Source organism: Schistocerca piceifrons, chromosome 3 (assembly GCF_021461385.2).
Source record: "Schistocerca piceifrons isolate TAMUIC-IGC-003096 chromosome 3, iqSchPice1.1, whole genome shotgun sequence".
NCBI lineage: Eukaryota > Metazoa > Arthropoda > Insecta > Orthoptera > Acrididae > Schistocerca > Schistocerca piceifrons.
In genome coordinates, this window is record NC_060140.1 from 937,459,002 (window position 1) to 937,482,257 (window position 23,256).

General features: G+C 39.5%; 1 protein-coding gene across 1 annotated transcript in view; it reads right to left on the minus strand.

Annotated features, from left to right (window-relative positions):
- Positions 1-18,937: 18,937 nt before the first annotated feature.
- The window catches only part of LOC124789311 (histidine--tRNA ligase, cytoplasmic), a 61,946-nt gene continuing 57,627 nt past the window's right edge, over positions 18,938-23,256 (minus strand). Inside the window, exon 8 of the mRNA XM_047256625.1 lies at positions 18,938-19,147. Within this exon, the coding sequence (XP_047112581.1) occupies positions 18,938-19,147 (210 nt within the window). The remainder of the gene's footprint in view (positions 19,148-23,256) is intronic.

Below are 23,256 nucleotides of genomic sequence, written 5' to 3' on the forward strand. Positions count from 1 at the left end.
CAAATATCAGATTATGTCCAACATTAATACTGTAATGTGTGAGGCTGTTCTGTAGGCATAGGATGGTGGGTTGTGATGAATCTACAGCAGCTGGTTGTCAGTAGTAGCCCTTATGTATTTCCCAGTATGTTTACTGGAGGTTCATACCCACATCTCACAGAGCTGGGCCATGAGCATCCTGCTTTCAGACATTGGTGCAAGTGTGCACAGCAGTGTGGGAACCTTCAACATCTGCATACTCAGGCTGTTTGTGGTGCTGTCTCTGCTGTGATGTGAGGTGCACAGATGGCTCCACCATAGGTGACCCTGGCTGGCTGGCAGATGGCCTGGAGTGAAGAAGCAGCAGCATCTGGCATGATATCCAGACATGCATCTGGGTGGCAGCATCCGGCACTGGTGGATACACATGGCTCATTGGCTTGGGGGCTGGCGCATCACTGCAGCAGCTGGAACCCTGCTCAAGGTGGCGGCTCAGAACAGAAGAGAAGAGCCCTCAGTCTCACAAGTCAAGTGATTCTGTGGCGTGATTTGACAGATGCTTTGATTGTGTTATCAGTGGGGACAGGGGTGGGTAGTGGGGGGAACAGGGTGGGGTGTGAAGACAGTAATGAAAATTATGAACAGGATATCACAGTTTTGTATTTGAAGGAAGAAAAATATGTACAATGTGCCCACAGGCCATAATACAAGCTGCCTTTTCATCTGTAGCCATGCAGCTGATGTGACGACAACTGACCAGTTGACACGGAAAATAAAAAATCATCATCAACATAGCTGCCCTGGCAATCAAATCACACTGCGGATTGCCTGGCTTGTGAGGTTGAGAGCTCTCAGAACTGTGACCAAAAAATCTCCCCCCCCTCCCTCTCCCTCCCCCCCCCCCCCTCTCATGTTCCAAGCCACTGCCTAGAGTAGACAATAAATAGCTTAGGTTCTTTACCATGGCATTTTCCATTCTCCTCTGAGATGGGTCTGGGGTTATTGTGCTTATCTTCTCTCCTCCCTCTGGCAGTCCTTTAGATTTAGATTAGATTAGATTAGTACTTGTTCCATAGATCATAAATACGACATTTCGTAATGATGTGGAACGTGTCAGGTTAATAAAAGGTGTCTACACAAGATATTACATTACACAAAATATTACATGACACTTAATAATTTTTTTTTTTTTTTTTGTTTGTTTGTCGGGGTTGGGGAAATTACCCACTTATTATATCCAAAAACTCATCTAATGAGTAGAAGGAGTTGCCATTAAGAAATTCTTTTAATTTCCTTTTAAATGCTATCTATCAGACTTTTGATGCTATTAGGTAAGTGACCAAAGACTTTCGTGGCAGCATAATTTACCCCCTTCTGAGCCAAAGTTAGATTTAAACTTGAGTAGTGAAGATCATCCTTTCTTCTAGTGTTGTAGCCATTACACTGCTATTACTTCTGAATTCGTTCGGATTGTTAATAACAAATTTCATAAGTGAAATATATATATATTGTGAGGCTACAGTGAAGATCTCTAGCTCTTTAAATAAGTGTCTGCAGGATGATCTTGGATGAGCTCCAGCAATTATTCTGATTACACGCTTTTGTGCAATGAACACTCTTTTACTCAATGATGAGTTACCCCAGATATATGATGCCATAGGAAAGCAGAGAATGAAAATAGGCATGGTAAGCTAATTTACTCAGATGTATATCGCCAAAATTTGCAATGACCCTAACAGCATAAGTAGCTGAGCTCAAACGTTTCAGGAGATCCTCAGTGTGTTTTTCCAGTTCAACCCCTCATCACCTTATAGTCCCCCCCCCCCCCACCCCCCCAATGATCAAATAAACTGATACAATTTCTTGCTTAGTGCAGTCATTCTGGACCGTCCAATGCAGTCTACCATTATTACAGTACACAGGGCAAAATTCATTTTGCTATACTGATGATTTGATCTGTAGAAATGAAAATAATCATCAGGAAAAAAGTGAATGAAAAAGAGAAACACTTTAATAATTAATTCCTGAAAGCAAATTGAATGCACACAATACTACTACATACAATGTGTTTTAAGTGTAATTTTGTATACAGGCTGTCAATTTGCAGCAAGTAATGCACCAGACTTTAAGTTTCATAAATACAGTCAATAGCAGTTTCCCATGAAAACATGTATTTTGATTATCCATACTTATCAGTTACCTATGCAGCGTCTGATCTGCCTTAACCTGTACAATATGGAGCTTACTGTATATTCTATCGACATCTGTAACTATACTCTGTAAACTGCTGTGAAGTGCAGTACAAGAGGGTACCTGCAATTGTATCATGTGTTAGGGTTTCTTCCTATTCCATTTGCATATGGGGTGCACGAAGGATGACTGCTTAAATGTCTGTGTGTGCCCTGTAATTACATTAATCATTTATTCACAGGCCCAATGAGATCACAATGGTTTTTTGTGCTTTTATTCTTAGATTCCTCAAAATTGGCTTTCTAAGTAGGATAATGATTCATTTTGTTGATAATGTGTGTTGCATTTCTTTTCAAGCATTTTCGGATGGCAGAGGTTTAATCAACGTTAAAGTGTTATCGGAGTAAAGGTAGATTTTATGAACAGTAGAAAATTCACAAACAAAGTGGTTAAAACTTGGTGTGGACTGCTAACTTGAGAGTCCTGACATCTGTCTGCCTCCCAAATTGCTGGAGCATGCTTTGATGATAGATAAATTTGGCATCAGTGATGAAAGGGACTGCACAAACATTAATTATTACATACAAACATATGAATTAAATCTTGCTGCTCCTTTCTAGATGGTGAATGTGCACTCCATTTGCGTTTTATAAAGTGTGACTCCTAAAATCAATCAATACGGTTAGGAGGTGGTACAAGCGATATCTGTTGAACTGGCTGGTAGCTTCACAACATATGAAGGACTTATTTCAATAGTGGACTTATACAACTATTGCAATAAGACCTTCATATCTGGTCACAACTTACAGAATGATTTTTCCTAACAAAAAATCCACAAGGGTTATGCTACAAATACTTTACTAACCACATTGTTGCTTCCTATGTGTAATACGCACCTAACTTAGAGAAAGCAGCTAAACAGTTTTGAACTGATAGAATAAGTCAAAAAATTAACTTCTAGGATTGTTTCAGAAACCTCTTGATGCAATAATTTACCAACAGCTGTATGTATTGTAGAAATTTATTTTATGAATTTCTTAAGTGCTACCGGTTTCGGCATAACAATGATGCCATCTTCAGGCCCCACATTATAGTCATAAAATTGCTATACACGGAAGGAGTCATATAACTTGATCTGTGGATCAAATCGTTATGCAACAGCTCTTGATGGCCAGGCAACACAGACTGTGACAACTATGACGTGTGGGGCCTGAAGATGGCATCAATGTAATGCCGTAACTGGTAGCACATAAGTTCATAAAATAAATTTCTACAATACATATTGCTGTTGGTAAATTATTACATCAAGAAATACATGCCAGCCGTTGTCCCACGGTCCATAATGGATCAACAAAGATGTTTCAAAAAAAGTGACCCCTTTGATTTAATCTCCCTGCTCAGTTCTGGAGAACATCAAAAACCTTTTCAAACAGAAGACTACAAATCATTAGGTGTGCTTCTACCACACAAGCAAAGCTAATATTTCCCACTTGAGTTAGTTATGGCATCTGAACCCAGACAATAGGCACCATTTGTTTCTGACATCCATGATTTTCTAGCAGATGAGCTTATACCACATATAAGTCAACACTAGCAGCATACTGAGTGCATGTTGAAGGCTCTTTCTTAACTGACAACTGTTTCCCTGGAGATCCCAACTATGTGTGTACGTGGATCTATCATAAAGATGTGACTCGTCCTAGTTGACTTTTTGGCAGCAGACAGAGCCTTCTATTTATTCTACATGTGCAAGAAAGCCATCAGTTTTTTCCCCATTAAATACAATCAGTTAAGTAAGTATAAGATTAATATATTTAAAACTAGCTAGTTTTAAGTGAAAAGTACAACTGCTACACCGTAGCAGCAGAGGCAGACAAATTGAAAGCCTTGTTTATTTACTTGGCACTCTGTATTGATGTTAACTGTGGTGAGCAATTATAGCTAATTTTATATATTTATTTATGGAGTGGATGGTTCTTTTGGTGGCTGCTACATTTTGAAACCATGATCCTGCCCCGCCTTTCTCTAGTGATCTCAATGTCAATGTTACATTGAACTCTAAACTTCCATTATTCCTTCCCTTTACCCTCATGAATTATTATTCAATTAAAAAAGGTAATAGAAATGTATAAAATCATCCAGAAGTAATTTGCTATAATAACCCTGTGAAGGAAAATCTAACTAAATCAAGCTGTCTACGAAAGTATATTGGAAGCCACACAAACTTCGGTAAATAGGAATATGTTAAAGTAATACAGAAAAAAGAAATTTAGTATGGTTCATTTCAACCACAAAAGTATATAAATAAATAGGTTATCTGCTCTGCACAAAAACAGAAGCTGTACAGAATCTGCTTGAATTCAACAAGGGGTGGTTAATGGCTGCAGTTCTTTCGAACTGAGTGAGAGTAGAAACTACGGCTGCATGTATATAGATTATTAAGTTTCTTGTAACTCAACCTTACCACTAATAAAACATTTCATAAGCTGATGTAAAAATAGCGCAAAATGTTAAAAAAAAAAAAAAAATCAGCCTACAGCTATCTGGGTAAAAAGGCTAGAAAATTAAGCACAGTAAATGCAAGTAATAAACGCTAGCCCGAACGAAACTAATGTATTGTTCATTTCAACTACACAAGTATGTGAGAAACAAACAATTAATTTTTCTGACAAAAACAAGTTCTGTACTGCATATTGTTAATATTGTCAAAAGGAAGAAGTTAGTTTAAAGATCACTCACGATAAAGTGATGAATAATAGAACAAAATTATCAGCTTGGACTTTTTGTGGTGGTGGTGGTGGTGGTGGTGGGGAGAGGGAGTAGACAGCTGTGACATTGTCAGTGTAACTATGCTAGTATTTGCCTTTAGTAATTTAGGAGCACCATGGAAAACCTAAATCTGGATGTGTCGTATCCTTACAAATGCAATTTCATTAGCTTAACAAATTTATGGGCACTATGCTCTGATATAATGTGTATTTCTGTGCCTCACATTCCATCCTCTCCTGCAGGAGACAACCTCTGAGGCTACTGAGGCACAGTTGGTTAATTTTCACAAATAAACTTGTTTAGCTACATGAAACTCCTGAACTGTGTATTAGTAACTGCACAATTGTCACCTCAGCATGTGTTATGGAGTTTTTATGGACGAAAATTAGAACCTTTAAACAGTGTTTGAAGAAATTTCCCATGTCCTTTGCAAATTCGCAGACCAGGCTTTCCATTAAGACTTATTGTTAGCTCTATTGATTGCCCAACCTGCTGAAATTTTTATTTATTTATTTAACCTGACCTGATAAGGGTAATCGGACCATTTCTTGTATTGGACCAGGGTTCCACACATACAGTATATATGACAGTGTAGTTGTTGAAGAAAATAAAAGTTTTATTATGACAGCTGGTGTTAAAATGATTTGAGTGTCTCAGTGGCAGTGTGAGTAAATTATACTGACTATGAACTAGCAAAGCTAATACACGAATTACTTGTACTACTGCAGCTGGCGCCACTAATAGTGACGATAGTGATAGTAGTAATAATAATAATAATAATAATAATAATAATAATAATAACTGGGACATTAATACCAATGACAGAGGCAAATAAAAGAAGAATATAAAAGTCTAGAAAATAGGTCTTTTCTGATATAAAGCGAGTTCTGGGAAAAGGAAATTTAAGGAGACTACATCAGCTTAGACTACTGAGAAATGAAGATCAGGTTGGAAAGAGGGATGTACAAGGATAACGAGTGTGTATAGGGACAATGGTAATCTTACTGTTGCTTTAGCAGATATGTCATTATCTGTCTTCTGAAGCTGGAGATGTTATTTAGTTCTCCAATGTAACATGATAGGTTGTTCAAGAGTTGAGTTCCTGCTACTGAGAAGGATTTTGAGAAGATAACTGAATGATGGAAGGAGACAGAAAGGATTTTGCTCTGATGTGAATAGCTATTCCTGTTGTGTTGTTCAGACAAGAGTGTTAAGGTCAAGGAGAGATCTGACAGGCAGTATTCACTGAAAAGACAGTAGAGAAGACAGAGGGTATGGAAATCTCTCACTTCTCTGGATGCAGCCAGAATAGCTGTACATATGATTGTGAAATGTGATCAAAGAGTTGAAGATCATATATATAATGAACTCAGGCATTCACACACATTTCCAGGTGCCGTGAGCTTTCCTGAGAATGATCTTGTACAATGACATTTCTGTATTCGACAACTGGAATTGTAAATGTGTGAACAAGGTTGTTTCTCCCCTCCCCCCATTTCAAGAGTGAAGAGCTTTTTATATTTTTGTAGAGAATGGACAGACGCTGGTGCCTTCCTGCACATTACAGTTACATGTTTAGTCCACTTTAGATTTTCACCTATTATTGCTACTAGACTCTTTGTTGAAGGAGAGAAGTTGATATTTGTCCCACTTACGGTTAAAGTTGGTAGGGATTCCTGACATTTCAGGCTAATAAGCCTAGAATGACCAACCAGTATGATTTGCATTTTGGATGGGTTGAGCTTTAACCCCATATTCTGTACCCATTTCGATAGTGCACACAGGACAGCATTGAGATTCTCGATAGCTGTCTTATGGTTTAATAGTTTTGCACTTGGATGCAACCAGAGGTCATCAGCTTACATTTGATACGTACTAACAATTAGACAAAACTGATGACAAATCATTTTCATACAATGAAAAAGAGTATAGGACCTAATACCAAACCCTGGGGGACACTGCACTCCTGCCCTTTATCTACTCCCCAAAGCCAATGCCACAGATCCCTCTACTGTTCGTCCCATTGCAGCCGAGTACAACAATCTCAGTGAACGAACCTCTGCCTTTGTTGATCAATAACTCCAAACCATTGCCCATAATCTCACAGGCTACATTCATGACACACAGTTCCTGTCCTGTTACTATCAGACTCTTTGTTGGTCACTGTGGATACAACATTCCTTTACACCAACATCCCCCACGACATCTTTACCGACATCGTCCTGATCCAAACGCACACCTCTTTCCTAATCCTGCTGGCTAACTATATCTTCATCCACAATTATTTCACTTTCCAATTCCAAATCTATAAACAAATCCATAGCACTGCCCTGGGTACTGATATGGCACCATCCTATGGCAACTTATTTATGGGTCATCTGGAGAAATCCTTCCTATCCAGTCAACACCTAAAACCTGTTGTCTACTTCAGGTTCACTGATGATCTGAGCTATAGCAACATCAATTTCTGTTCCTTCCTCCATAACCTAAACACTTATTCCAAACATCTCCTTCACCTGTATATATGGTTCTCGGGCGAGACGTCGGATTTCATAGTGAAAACTCCACAATATTTCGTCAGCGCAACTGGCCGACATCTTCAGGTGCGACGAACACACTGCTAAGGCAGGACCAGGGCTCCCCATTTATGCCAGTTTTAGGCAGGAAGTGCGCATGCGTGGAGGCGCCAAATTTGATGGCCAATAGCGACGATATCAACTGATAGCTGGAAGGACAGTAACGCCACCTACAGGATGAAAAACCTGCCTTAGCAGTGTGTTCGTCGCACCTGAAGATGTCGGCCAGTTGCGCTACGAAATATTGTGGAGTTTTCACTATAACATCCGACGTCTCGCCCGAGAACCATATATACAACATGTCCGTCGGGAAAGCCTCAAGCAACACATCTCCTTCACCTGGTCTTCTCAACTCAATGTGCCACCTTCCCAGATATTAATCTCCACCTCTCAGATGACTATAAATCCATCCATTCACATCAACCGATATTCAGTAATAAGTCTTGCAGCAATCGCGGGCACGTATGTTTGGGTGTCTGTGTGTGAATATGTGAACTCTTACTAGAAAAAGATCAAGATCTCAAAACCCAGTCATATATATTTTCTAATGTGTGTTTCTGTGCACTATGCACCAATCCTCTATAGCTACGTGGTTGCCTTTTTCTTATTTTCCCATCCAGGAATTTCCATTATTGTTATTCTTTATATACTAACACACTTTCAACCTACATTCTAGAAGACAACTACTTCTATGGGCAAATAGACTGCATGGTTATAAGGAATCCATCCAGGGCAGTTTTAGTGAATTTCTATAGCGAAAAATTTGAAGGAGCAGCCTTCCAGATGGCCAAGAATAAATGCACTGCTCAGTTTTGTTAAGTTGACACTTTCACGATATGGCATCATGTAGAAAACAAAGTTTCAGAAATTTTAAATTTTCTGAATGACATTACTTTCTACATAAAGCTCTCAATAGAAAAACAGAAAGAGTGTTGAAATTTTAGTTACAAAAATTCCAATCACTATTCCAAGTAGAAAAGGCGAGTACTTAAGACATTTGTGGACTGGGCTAAAATAATGTGCAAGCAACAGTACTTGGAGGGAGAACTCCATTATTTAAGACTTAATTTCAGCATAAATGGTTACTCTAGTAAAGACTACAATGTCCAAATAGATCTGTCACTTCTGACAAAAAAAAGCAGCAGCTAAAGGGAAAGTTTTTCTCCCACTTATAAAAATGGCCACATGTCACACTGATAGAAAACACAGTACTGAAATAGTGTTCAAACTGAAAAGAAAGATGCAGGAATATTCGTTATACTGCAGAGGACCTATTCCAGTGCTTGTCATGGCAGGAGTGTACAAAACCCCTTGCACAAGCAGTTAAGAATATATATGAACTACTAAGATATACATCAACAGCCATCCTAAAGAACACAAGAGCACTTGTCTGGACAACATGGATAAATCAACAGTAACATATCACACACAGTGACCAAGGAACCAACAAATTTGATTCTCTAATACTAAAGTTTTATCAGGACCCAAACATTACTATGCTTGAATGTTTAAGAGCTGCCATAGAAATTCAAAAACACAAATACAACTGTAATGGGAAAGCAGCAGCACTGAAATTAGGCAAGTTGTGGTCTTACAGCTAAATAAAGCAGAGTGCCAATTATTCTGCATTACAAGTTCCATAACATTCATCAGTATGACTCCATGATTGAATGACATCACTAATTGACCACTGCACAGTTATCAATAAATACTTCAGCTGTTTCAGCTAGCTAAACAAGTTTACATTTGAAATTAACTAATTACATTTTTATCACTTCTGAGGATGTCTCACGCTGTAGCGGACAAACTGTTGGGCACAGAAGCACGGCTTAGACCACAGCCCAGTGCCCAGAACACAAGTCACCCAGGATGTAAAATTTCCCTTTCAAACTCTTGGACAGCTTAGTTCTGAAAATTAAGATTACCAAAAGTACTTGAAGCCATTTTTATTTTTTTGATATTTTATGTTCCTTTGAATCATTGTCTCAAACTACCCTACAGCAAAAACTCCTCGACTATTTCTATAACTTAACTTTTAATTTGTACTGTAATCTTTCTGAACTATTGATTACACAATGTTTGCTTTTAGGGGAACTACTAAATCACCTCTTATTAACTTCTTCCAATAGCTGTTGAAGTTTATCTGCACCAGTGGCAAACAGAATGATCCAAAAAACAAAGGTGGCTCAAATATGTCCCACAAACAAGTATTATTTCTTTGGTTTCCCCAGTTTGAAGATCCAAATATTTCGCCCAGGACTGTTGCGCATAGTTTTGGCTATATGGAATCTCCTCTCCTGACTCCTGTTTCTGTTCTGAATTCATCAATATCCAACAACTATATTACATCCCTAATATGTTCCTCTGCAGTGAAAATTGTCACTAGCATCTGAGTGTACAATTCACAGTATTCTTGTAGAGAAGTTCAAATACTATGGTACCAGAGAAGTTGCTGGTAACTGTTTTTATTCTAACTAAAAGAATGCAGCCAGTTGCACTAAGAAACAGTATCTCTAAAATGGTAAATATTAAACAGGTACCAAAGGGATCAACATTTGGGTGAACTCTTGTTCTTACACATAGATGATCTGCCATCATACACACATAAAAAAAAAGTTTTGCATCACCTCGGTTCTGAGAATTCCAGAACCTGTACAGAAAAATGGAATAGATATAAACATAAACATCATTTCCGCCATTTTTATTGCTCATGAAAACCACACATTGCATGTTGTACCACCATACAGTGAGACTTTCAGAGGTGGTGGTCCACACTGATGTACACACCGATACCGCTAATACCCAGTAGCACACCCTCTAGCATTGATGCATGCCTGTATTCATCGTGGCATACTATCCACAAGTTCATCAAGACACTGTTGGTCTAGATTGTCCCACTCCTCATCGGCAATTCCACGTAAATCCCTCAGAGTGGTTGGCAGGTCACATCGTCCATAAACAGCCCTTTTCAATCTATCCCAGGCATGTTAAATAGGGTTTATGTCTGTAGAACATGCTGGCCACTATAGTCACGCGATGTTGTTATCCTGATGGAAGTCATTCACAAGACGTGCACGATGGGGGTGCTAATTGTTGTCCATAAAGACGAATGCCTTGCCAATATGCTGCCGATATGGTTGCATTATCGGTCGGAGGATGGCATTCGTGTATCATACAGCTGTTACGGCGCCTTCCATGACCACCAGCGGCGTACCTCGGCCCCACATAATGCCATCCCAAAACTGCAGCGAAGCTCCACCTTGCTGCACTCGCTGCACAGTGTGTCCAAGGCGTTCAGCCTGACCGGGTTGCCCCCAAACACTACTCCAATAATTGTCTGGCTGAAGGCATATGCGACACTCATTGGTGAAGAGAATGTGATACCAACCCTGAGTGGTCTATTCGGCACATTTTTGGGCCCATCTGTACCGCGCTGCATGGTGTCGTGGTTGCAAAGATTGACATTCGCCATGGATGTCGGGAGTGAAGTTGTGCATCATGCAGGCTATTGCACACAGTTTGAGTCTTAACACGATGTCCTGTGGCTGCATGAAAAGCATTATTCAACCTGGGGACATTGCTGTCAGGGTTCCTCTGAGCCATAATCCGTAGTAGTAGCCCTTGGGCAGCCTGAATGAGGAAAGTCATCAACAGTTCCTGTCTCTCTGTATCTCCTCCATGTCCGAACAACATCGCTTTGGTTCACTCTGAGACACCTGGACACTTCCCTTGTTGAGAGCCCTGCCTGGCACAAAGTAACAATGCGGACGCAATCGAACCGTGGTATTGACCATCTAGGCATGGTTGAACTACAGACAATACGAGGCGCGTACCTCCTTCCTGGTGGAATGACTGTAAGTGATTGGCTGTCAGACCCCCTCCATCTAATAGGTGCTGCTCATGCATAGTTGTTTACATCTTTGGGTGGGTTCAGTGACATCTCTGAACAGTCAAACAGACTGTGTCTGTGATACAATATCCACAGTCAACATCTATCTTCAGGAGTTCTAGGAACCGGGGTGATGCAAAACTTTTTTTGATGTGTGTACATTCACAATGGAAAAGTGGATGTCTTTCACGATGATGCAAGTGTCGTAGTCAAGCCTGATCCTTGCTGAGTTGGATACAGTGTCTCTTGCACAATTGCTGAAGTTAAGCAACGTCAGGCAGGATTGGTACTTTGACAGGTGACTGACTAGGTACAATGGGTGCCGCAGACCCAGGGTCACAAGTCACTCAAGTGTAATTTAATTGCAACATATGACATTTCTTTATAATCAAGCCTAATGGAGAAATTTCCTTGCTTCATAATATAAATGAAACTTTCTTGAAAATTAAAAGCTAATCTGTCACTGAACTTAGGTACAACTCTGTCTATGCAATCCACTTCTGCCTGCCTGCCCGCCCATGCTTTAGAAATAATGCAAAAGTGTAGTTCAATAAATCAAAGGAGAGTATTCTAAATTCTTAGCTGTTTATAATGAAAAGAACCTAAACTGGGACTCATGTTACAGACCTAAGCTCTGTAACTTTTGCAGTAGATAACATCTGATTTTAGAGATAAGTGTCAAAAAGTTGACTAACTTTTCCTATTTTCATTCACTAATATTCTATGGAATTCATATTCTGGGGTAACTTGTTATTAAGGAAGAAAGTGTCTGTTGCACAGAAGCATCTAATAAGGATGATATGTGAGGTCCTCTCTTATAAAAGTTCTTTAACCAGTTGGGCATACTGAAAAAAACTCTCAGTACATTTACTCACTCATCTCAGCTCAAAAACAACAGTAACATTCATAAGAAGAAACGATGGTATGAAGAGCACACCCTTGTTTGTCAGATAAACAAGTATGCAGTACTCCGCAGAACACATTTTAAACAAGTCTCAAGATTGTACAACGATGGCTAGCTTTTTGAGCTTGTGTTGAAAATTTTTCTTCTAGACAAAGTCCAGCTCTCCCCAGCAATACTCAAAACCCATTTAAATTTGCACAGAGAAAATCCAGGTTGTAATATAAATACCTATGTTACAGAACATTAATCACTCAACAGATCTTGAGCAGTAGATAACCATGTAAAAATACACAGTTGCCAGCTGAGCTTAAGAACTAGAATCTATTAAATTCCATCAGATAGTGTGTTCTGCTTCTTTACTATTTTTCGGATAAGTGGCCACAGCAGACTTTCTGACAGCTCATCTGTTGTGTTCTAATTCAAACAATCTTAATTAGAGGCACAGTATTCTGCTACACATTGTTTTCTAGTGGGAACTCTTGGCTGTATTTCTAGACCGTACTGGAATACCCATACTGCTTCTTTTTCAGCTTGACCACAAATGAAATCCAGCAAAATAGTTTCAACAGCATGACTGTTGCTTGTTAAACCACAACAATGCAAAACATTAGTTAAAATTTGAACTAATTAGTTGCTGTAGGCCATAAGTTCCTGGGGAACTTTTGTTTAACCTTGATTTTTTCCCCATGTGATGTGGTCATCATTTATGTATATCATTCAATATTTTATAGGGACATTGGGTTCCTGCAGGTGTGAGGTGATTAATGAGCCCAACTATGAGAAGACTATTGGGAGGTAGGGGACTGGCGAAAACTGAAGTATGCTTTCTGATCAGAGGTGAATTAAATGTGAAACTATGGGAAACTGCTATATTATGTGCGCGCACACACACACACACACACACACACACACACACACACACACACACACACACACACACACATATTCCCCCCCCCCCTTCCCTCCAACATAACACACAATCTATTGGTTCACTGTGTAAAAATTAAAGTTTAAAGAAGTTGAAGGTAGCAGTATCTTTGGTTTCTACTATAACACTGAGGTCGATACCCGTATGCAAACTGCAATAAGATTCCTAAAATTGTTTTAACAGGTCCTTCACTCATTTATACTGCAGTTTTATGATCTTTATAATTCTTTATGTTGTTCTGGCACTGATCTTGATTTGAATCCTCCTGGGTTTCCAGCAAGATGATCGTATCTGACTGGCATATCTTCAGGTGCTACGATCCACGTGTCAGAACAATATAATTTTATTGTTCTAAAAATACAGAAAGTATTTGCCTGATTACAAGGAAGACAGAAGTCCCTGGGGTCAGAGTTGCTGAAAGTCATTATTTTTACTGTTATCCAACATGAACAATAAACAATATCACATGTTTAATGTTTTCTTACAACTGCATTAATACAAAGATTTTATTTTATATTTAATAACAAATAATTATTTAATCTAATTGAGGAAAGTACATGAGGAACATCACAATGGATAAAATCACATTTTACGGACAGAAGACGAGCAGTAAATATCTATTCTTTGGCACAGCTAAATTCTTTGGCCATATGAATTCCTTGAAACACTAGGAAATTAAAAGGAAGGGAACAGAACTGTTACTTGTGTTGGTGCTCAACCACCATATATATAACTTCAAAAACCCTTCAAGCATGCTTCATTTGTTGCTAATGATTTCATGTATAAGATGGACTTTGTACAAAAATGAAAAAAGGGAGATGTTCAGAAAACCTTTATTTGTAAAGAAAAAACTTTCTGCCAAATAAAAGATTAAACACACCAAAGCTCTCTACAGACAAGCATTTAAGAACTGCATACAAATAAATAAATAAATAAAATTAAATCATTTTACCTTAAAAAGAATCATCATACAACATGTTTAATACTGATGATCAGATACATACACGTGTCAAATTGGTGTAAGCTAATCATATGGAAGCAGTTACATTTTCCAGTATGATGTACTGACACAAATGTAAAGGTACTGTCATATCTACCACAGTGTATTGTACAAAAAAAAAAAAAAAAAAAAAAAAGAGTGCAAAATATATTAAACCATAAATGCTACGAAAACCTCCAGCAATAGGCACAGTAATGGTAACTAACACTCATAAACAAAGACATATGGAGCATCTGTCAAAGGGTATTTATACAATTTTATTTTGAGCATTAATCCTCATTTTACTTATGAATACTGTGTTTGCATTCTTATCTCAACTTCATTAATTACCAAAGATTATGTACGTCTGAACAAAACATACATAACAGAATTTATCCTTTAGAAACTGGATTTTCAGTCACTTAAATCCATACTGTAACTACAGTTTTCAATTTCATACAAATGTGTATGCTTTATTCATTTTCTTGCCTATTTTCCTATATACTAATCCCTTATTCCTCTATCCCTGCAGAACACAATGTTACAAGGTTTGAACGAATTTTTTTTAAACTCTCAGTTCATATTACTGCAAACACAGAAATAACATTGTATCATTCTTTTTTCTGGCTTTGGATAGCAGGTTTTATAAAGTGAAGAGAGACTGATATGCTCATGTAAAAAGATTTTATCCGACACTTATTCAGTTACATCCAACAATACGATTGACACTGGTATCCACATTGGAATATAGACTAAAACAAAAGTAAGAAGAAAAAAGTGAAAGCAACAGCCTGTGATCTGGAAGATTAATGATCAAAAATAAAGAACAATTAGGAAAGGAATTCCTCAATACAGAAGTCACATGCATACATTAGTGGCATTTAACAGTGAAGATTTGTGTTCCATACCTGAGGCACAAAACGTGATCACAAAGGAAAGGAGAAAGTGGGTGGAAAAATGGATCATGACAACAGAACAGGGTAGCGACGGAAAAAAAAAAAAAAAAAAACTGTGTGGAATTAGCAGAAATAGAAGAATGTAAAAAATGGTTCTTAAAGAAATGCTTGAGGTAGAAAAATGAGAGGACCACAAAGAAATACGAGGTACATATTTTGACAAACTGCTGAATCGAGATGAAGTATTGGAGGAAGTTCTAGAGGAGATAAGAGGATCAACCAGAAAAAGCTCTAATGTGAACAGAAATTGAGAAGGCACTGATAATCATGAAAAGTGCCGTTGTATAAAAATTTTTGAGAAGGTTGTGAAGAGACATCGGCAAACAGTGGATAGGGAAGAAAAGTAAGGTTTGAGGCCAGGCCATGATTTCAGACCACAAATGTCCACATATTTGAAGTGTGACAACTGATGGAACACCACTATGCTTACAGGAGAGATCCCCCAACAGCTTTACTGAATTTGGAGAAAACATACAACAATGTACCCAGAAGTAAAGTTTGGGAGGCACTTGGGATCAAAGGAATAGAGAAGAAGAGTGAAGTGAGGATAAAAAAATTGTCCCTGGGAAGTGTAACTTGTGCAAGAGTGGAAGGAGAAAAAACAGAGCAGTAGAAGCAAAGAAATAATCTCATAGTTGTGATGGATTACATAATTACAAGGGTGGCAAAAGAGATAGGAATCAGAATTACAGTAATATTGTTTGTTGGCAGTTTGATGATGTGAGGAAACAATTGGGAAGAAATACAGAAGCAATTAGAGGTTTGAAAAAGTTACACAATAGTACAGCCTAAATTGAATGCAAAGCAGCACGAGATGGTGGTCACTACAAGGGGAAAGGATAGACCCATAAAATGATACTGGGTTGGGGAACAGTTGAAAATTATGGAACATGTCAAGTACCTAGGGAATGTAAGAGAGGAAATGGAATAAATGACAACAAGATTTGTCAATGTGCAAAGAAAGCTGATAATTTTATAAGAATTGTGGCAAAAATGATATGAAACAAACTAGTGTCCCCCGCCCCCTCTCCAGAAACTAAGAAGGTGATATACCAAATAAATTATACACCAATTACATTTTATGCTACAGAAATAGACCATGAAGGTAAAGGAAAAAAACTGTGGTGTAACCAAGTGAAACAACTTTTTTTAGAAGTAACAGCTTTAACAAAAATGCAAAAGATGATAAATGAAGGAAGATAATACCTAAGGAGCCTCTGCAAGATAAAAATGAAAAAATGTCAAAATGATATGGGCATGTGAAGAGTGTAGATGAGAGGAGTTTCTAAAAAGATGAACATGTTGAAAATGGAAGGTAAAAGGCCAAGGTGTGAGTGGCTAAAATTAGTGGAAGGAAGTATTTTGAGAAGACAGCTTGTCCAGACTAGTGACAGGAGTATGGAAAGGCTTGAGAAAATGGAGAGGCTTATGTTCAAAGAAAACTATGCCCGTGGTGAGAAAATTTACAAAAATTTAATGATGATGGTTATTTATAAAATTTAGAATCGGACAGCTGAGTACTGAAATGTGTAAAATTTTCCTTGTGGTAACCACAAGCCAAGCTAAATACGAGAGAAAAAAAAAATAATTTCAAGGTTAAAATTTGGAGGTGTATTAATGAACTAGCTGTCAGAATCTCACCGATGATGCAATCTTCTTATTTCTCAATGAAGAAAGCCTGACAGCTATTAATTAAAACATTGTAGAATTTAATATGATTTAAGAAGATTTCCTACATGTCAATTCATACAGCAATTTCTTATTGGTGCAATCAATAAATTAAATTTCCATGCCAACTAAATTCATTTGTAATTTGCTATTCTATATACCACAGTTTACCAACACCCTTACAATGTTTCCTGTCCTATATATCATAAGACTAATGTAACAGTTCATTCAAGTTTGTACTGCATATCACACCATTTGTCTGCCTGTTAATACAGTGCACCAATGCAATGTAAATTTACAAGCAATGAAAAAATGCAATAGAAAATAAGATTAATGTACGAGTCAGTGGTGAAACAGTTGCAATAAATCCTCAATAAGAGAAATTATTTTTTAATTACATTGCAGAACTTTATACACTTCACTTAAATATTTTTATAATACACATCAAGCAAGATTTACGCTTCCACACTAAATCAATGTTACTGAGAATTTGTGATTTCAAAGAACCTGGATAATGAAGGGTAGTATGCAGTACACACAGAGCTTCCCCAGGCTCATGGTCAGAAAAATTACAATTTAACTTTGGAATGTACAGGGATTTCTTGACAACAGGAAACAGCATTTCTCTGGTCCAATAGATACAACCATTAACTGATGGTTGGGTGATGTATCACTGCTTCTGAGATTTATACCAATACTTCAATGGCCAATACCTAAATTAAATTTTAATTTACAGTTTTCTTATAGTGCTGAAAAAGGTATGGAATTAATTGGTCTGTATTAAGCTGAATTAAATTTATTAGACTGTGTAACACTCCAAGATGTATGGAGACAAATATTAACAGTTTAACTGAATACAGAAAAACTGGTAACTTTAGATGACAACACCTAAACATACACAATCACGTAATAAACAGAAACATAGTGCTTAACTGCTGCCAGTATAAAACTATAGCTCATTCCCAGAATTTGTATTTCAGTAACCACAACAACCAAAACCTAATTAGAAGCAATTCAATAGCAAGGTTCAAACTTGACTCTCAGTTACTAGGCAAATATACTGCCATGAGTGTTTACCTCTCTTATGTCATAAGCTTTTACTTTAAATGGAAGAGTAAAGTAGAACTCTCTTGGATATTAACTAGAACTATCAAACAATGGAAAATCCAGGAAGGAATAACAATATTATGAAAAGGACATATTGCTACTCAACACATAGGGGAGGCACTGAATTGCAGAAACTCACAAGGAAAAGATTGCTAAAATTTAGCTTTTAAAGAAAGAAAAGTTCTCCTTCAAAAGCAGAAAAACACACACACACACACACACACACACACACACACACACACACACACACACACACACAGTCTATGGCCGTTTGGGCCAGCCTGCAGTCAGGCCCAGAGTGCTCGTGGACAGGACCCACCACAGTGCATGTGTGTTCTGCTTCTGAAGGACTTTTTTATCCATACACTAAACTTCTAGCAACCTTTTCCTTGTGTCTGCTTGTGACTCAGCATAAAATATCACACAGATCAACTTCTTTACTTTTGACCAAATGCAACAAACTTATTAAAGTTGAAACTGTTGCTCTGTTGGGACTAAATACACTGACAGTGCACTAATACATGTTGGTAAGAGATGCTGCGCCCTGATTCACAAGAACGACACTTGGGGTATGTGACAAATGATGCATATGTTGTCTAATGCTTCCTTCAATAGCCACAATTGACTGCTTCTGAGTATCACTTCGCAATGGGCTCCAAGGCGAAAACTGGCTAGACAATGTCTACAATAAAATTTTAATTTTTGACAAAACCTTGCAGTTCTGGTGGTAGCAAACATGAAAAAGGGAACAAAACAGATCTTAAGACAGTTGCAACAAACTGGTCTAAGCTTAATGCTGTAGTATCTATAAAAAAAATTCCTTGTCATTCACAATGTTTCACACAGAGGTAACAATGTTTTGTTTCAGCTTATACAAGTTTGAGTATTTATCATAAAACATACAACTTGTGTACAAAACTGTCCAATGTACATTTTGTCTTCTTACTGTTATGATAGTTCCTCATGAAATTCTGAATAGTAACACAAGATTATCATGTGGGTTTGCTCAGCCTGTTACGAATTTCTTTAGCAATCAAATCTCTTGGTATCTCTGATTCTTGCCTAGTCTTCACATCTCTCAGTTTTACAACACCTCGCTGAAGTTCACTTTCACCAAGGATTGCTGCTAAAGGTATCCCAGAGTCTTCACAGTATTGAAGTTGTTGTAATAACTTTGGATTTCGTTTGTAGGACTGCTCAGCCTGAAATAATATACAATTCTCTACAATATTTATTTAAAAAACATCAAAGCATGCTTTTTCCAACACCATTAAAGTTAAATTTACGTAGTGACAGTTGTATTATTACGATTATTGTCGTGGAACCAGAAAATGGCTTAGGAGAGTGCTTCATTTAAAGTTTCAGCATATTTTCAGAGATCTCCACAAGAATGCAAAAACAGACAGAAATTTAGTAATGGTAATGTCAAAACTGAAAATGGCCAATCCCCTTAGGCAATATGTTGGAAATTTTCTGGTTTTTTTAACTTGGCACTCCATTTTCTAGTATCCACACCTCCACTACCTCCAAATAACTAAATGTAAACTCCAATAGGAACAGTGAACTACAAATAAAAAATGCCAATCGATAAATAAACCCATGGCAACCAGACTACCAACACAGAAAACAAAAATTCTATGAACTTATGCAGCAACCTAACAATGATATTCCTAAGAAATACATATCTTGTTGATTGAACAATGTAGCTCTCTGGGGACAAGGCCTTGTTGAAGTACTGACCGCGCCGATGGAGAGTCTTACACGTTCGTGTGAAGGTGAGAGCTATGCCAGCTGTAGCATAGCTACTGGCAAATTCACTCATGTTGGACAGGCCTCAGAAAATGACACAGATGAAGTGTGTCACACAATGCCCCATCTCTCTCATATCAATTTTCATAGACCTTACCCAATTCACCAGGTACCCAACCCATATGTGCTGAGGGGTGTCAGGGTACTGGATGAGAAGATGTGTCATGAATGGAGTTTCAGGGACGCCAGGCAACCCCTCTGGGTAATTAGTCTTGCACAGCATGGGGCTCTATTGGGTCTCCCTAATACATAAGTAATCATCATCAGATTGAATCAGATAACACAGAATAAAACAAAAACTGAAGTGCTTGATGAAACATAAAATACCCAAGCATCTGTACTGGAACCAATAGAAGCAGTTTCTGCTACCTGATCAGATGACACCATCTCAGAATGAAGATCAGGGTAATCAAATGAATGAATGAATGAATGAATGAATGAATGAATAAAATGAGGCAAGAAATACGGAAACACACCTATAGAACTGCAGTCTCAGTTTTTAAGAGGGTGCTGTGAAAAGAAAAGTTGACACTCACCATATAGCGGAGATGCTGAATCACATATAGGCATCACAAAAAGACTGTCACAAACAAAGCTTTCACCCATTACGACATTTGTCAACGACAGACGTGTACACACACACACCTGCAGTCTCGGGCAACTGAAACCACACTGCGAGCAGCAGCACCAGCACTAAGGGAGGCACCAACTTGGACACGGAAAGTAAGAAGCAACAGGAAGTTTTGGAGAAAAATCAGGCGCAGGCCCCAGAGACCCCACTCATACAATGTGCAAGGAAATGACGTTGCCAGGTTGTGTCGTATGCTTTACGCAAGTCAAAAAAGACGGCAACCAGGTGTTGGCTCCTGGAAAAGGCTGTTCGGATGGCACACTCGAGGGACACAAGGTTATCAGTGATAGAGCGACCCTGACAGAAGCTGCCCTGACATGGAGCCAGTAGGCCACGTGACTCCAGGACCCAATCCAACCGCCAACACACCATACGTTCCAGCAGCTTACAGAAAACATTGGTGAGGCTGATGGGCCAATAGCTATCCACAGCAAGCAGCAATGTGCAAGGGCACTGAGGAGCTCCCACTCTGTAAAAGGGGCGTTATAGGGTTCACTGTGGCGTGTAGTGAATGAGAGGACTTTCCATCTGCCGTTTGATGGTGCGAAAGGCTGGGGAGGGGGGGGAGGGGGGGGGGGGGGTAGTTCTCCGACGCAGAGGCTCGAGAGCATAGTGCTCAGCAAACTGCTCATCAATTTGTGTTTGCGTCAGTAGACAACACGCCATTGATGTTAATGCCAGGGCACCTTTTGGGGTCTGGTACCCAAAAAGACGTCTGATCTTGGAAAGGTGACATGGGGCACCAAATGATCGACACATACCTGTCCCAACACTCCTGTTCCCATCATTTTATAAGGGGTGAACACGGGTACAGAGCTGCTTAAAGGCTATTAGGTGCTCTAGGGAAGGGTGTCGCTTATGTCGCTGTAGGGCTCGCTGAAGTTCTTTAATGGGCTCAGCGACTTCTGACGACCACCAATGGACTGTCTTTCACTGGGGGCACCCTAGAGAACGAGGGATCACATTTTATGCCAAAGAAAATATTGTTGTATTGACTTGTGCTATCACAGCATTAATGGCACCACATGGGGGAGATTCAACAGCGACAGCACATGTGAAGGCTACCCAGTCTGCGTTGTTTAAAGCCCATTTGCACAGGCATCTGTGTGCCTGATGCTGGGGCAGTGACACGAAGATGTGGAAGTGGTCACTACCACACAGGTTGTCATGTGCTCTCAAGTGGATAGATGGGGCAAGTCCTGGGTTGCAAATTGATAAATCAATGGCAGAGTAACTACCATGAACCACAATGAAATGTGTGGTGGCCCCAATATTTAAGAGGCAGAGGTAGAATTGTGACAGTAAAGTTTCGATATCTCTGCCTCGGCCAGTAAGCATGGTGCCACCCCAGAAGCGGTTACAGGTGTTAAAATCTCCCAGAAGTAGGAAAGGTTTAGGGAGTTGATCAATCAGTGCAGCTAATACATTCAGAGGTACTGCACCATCTGGAGGAAGATATACATTGCAGACAGTTATTCCCTGCGTCGTCCTTATCCTGAGAGCCACAGCTTCAAGAGGGGTTTGAAGGGGCACAGGTTCACTACAGACCGAGTTCAGGACAACTCAAACTCCACCTGACACGCTATTATATTCACTACAGTTCTTGTAATATCCCCTGTACCTGCGAAGGGCAGGGGTCAACATTGCCGAGAACCAGGTTCCCTGGAGGGCAATGCAGAAAGCAGGTGTAAAGCTTAACAGTTGCCGTAGCTCAACCAGGTGGTGGAAAAAACTGCTGCAATTCCGCTGGAGGATGACATGATCGTGAGACTGGGAAGGCGTCAAACACTCAATGAGGTAGTCTATGCCTCAGGGTCACCTGCTGCCACCGACTTATTTCCTGAAAAGGCGATATCCATTGTGTCTGAGGGTCTGGTGAGATCTAGGTCCTTAGCAGACACCAGAATCTTCACCTCATCCGTAGATGCAGAGGTTGTAGGCAGCGGTAGTGTGGGTGCCACTGCAATTCCCTTGGTCTTCGGGGTCTTCTTTCTGGATTGCTCTCGCTGATCCTTGGGTTTCTCTGGCTGAGTGGGCTTCACTGATTCAGTCTCCAGGACTGAGGAAGTTCATGAAGCCTTACAATATGCTGCTTTCGGGCACTTCAGCCATTAGCAGGTGTCATCTTTCCCACTAGCAGAAACCTGGGAAGGGAGTGACCCAAGGCACCCCTTCCTAGTGAAAGGAGCTGAAGAAGACTTATGCTTCTCCAGCTGAAAAGTAGGGACTGGTGTCCCCAATGGTTGGGAGGACAGTGCTCCCGAGGTAGATGGTGCAGGAGCAACAGGGAGGGAAGTGCCCCCCGCCATCAAGGGGGCAGGTGTAGTCTTCCAGCTCTGAGAGCCGACAGGAACTCGCAGAACTGATGTGGCTACAACCGTTCTCATGGTGGTGGCATAAGAGGTGGTCATAGCCACAGGATGTAGGCGCTCAAATTTCCTCTTGGCCTCAGTGTAGGTCACTCAGCCAGGGTCTTGTATTCCATGACTTTCCTTTCTTGCTGTAAAATCCCGCAGGCTGGTGAGAAAGGGGAATGATGCTCTCCGCAGTTGACACAGATATGAGGCAGGGCACATAGAATATTAGGACAGGACAGATGTCCACAATCTCGACATGTGATGCAGGAAGTACAGCGGGAAGACATACAGCCAAAATTCCAGCACTTACAGCACTGCATTCGGGGAAGGAAGGCTTGAACGGTAGACCATCACCTTGAGCTCCTCGGGACATGTGCCACCCTCGAAAGCCACGATGAAGGCACCGATGGCAACCTGATTATCGGTCGGACCCTGATAGCCACGCCAGATGAAATGAACTCCTCGTTGCTCTAAGTTCGTGCACAGCTCGTCGTCAGATTGTAAAAGAAGGTCC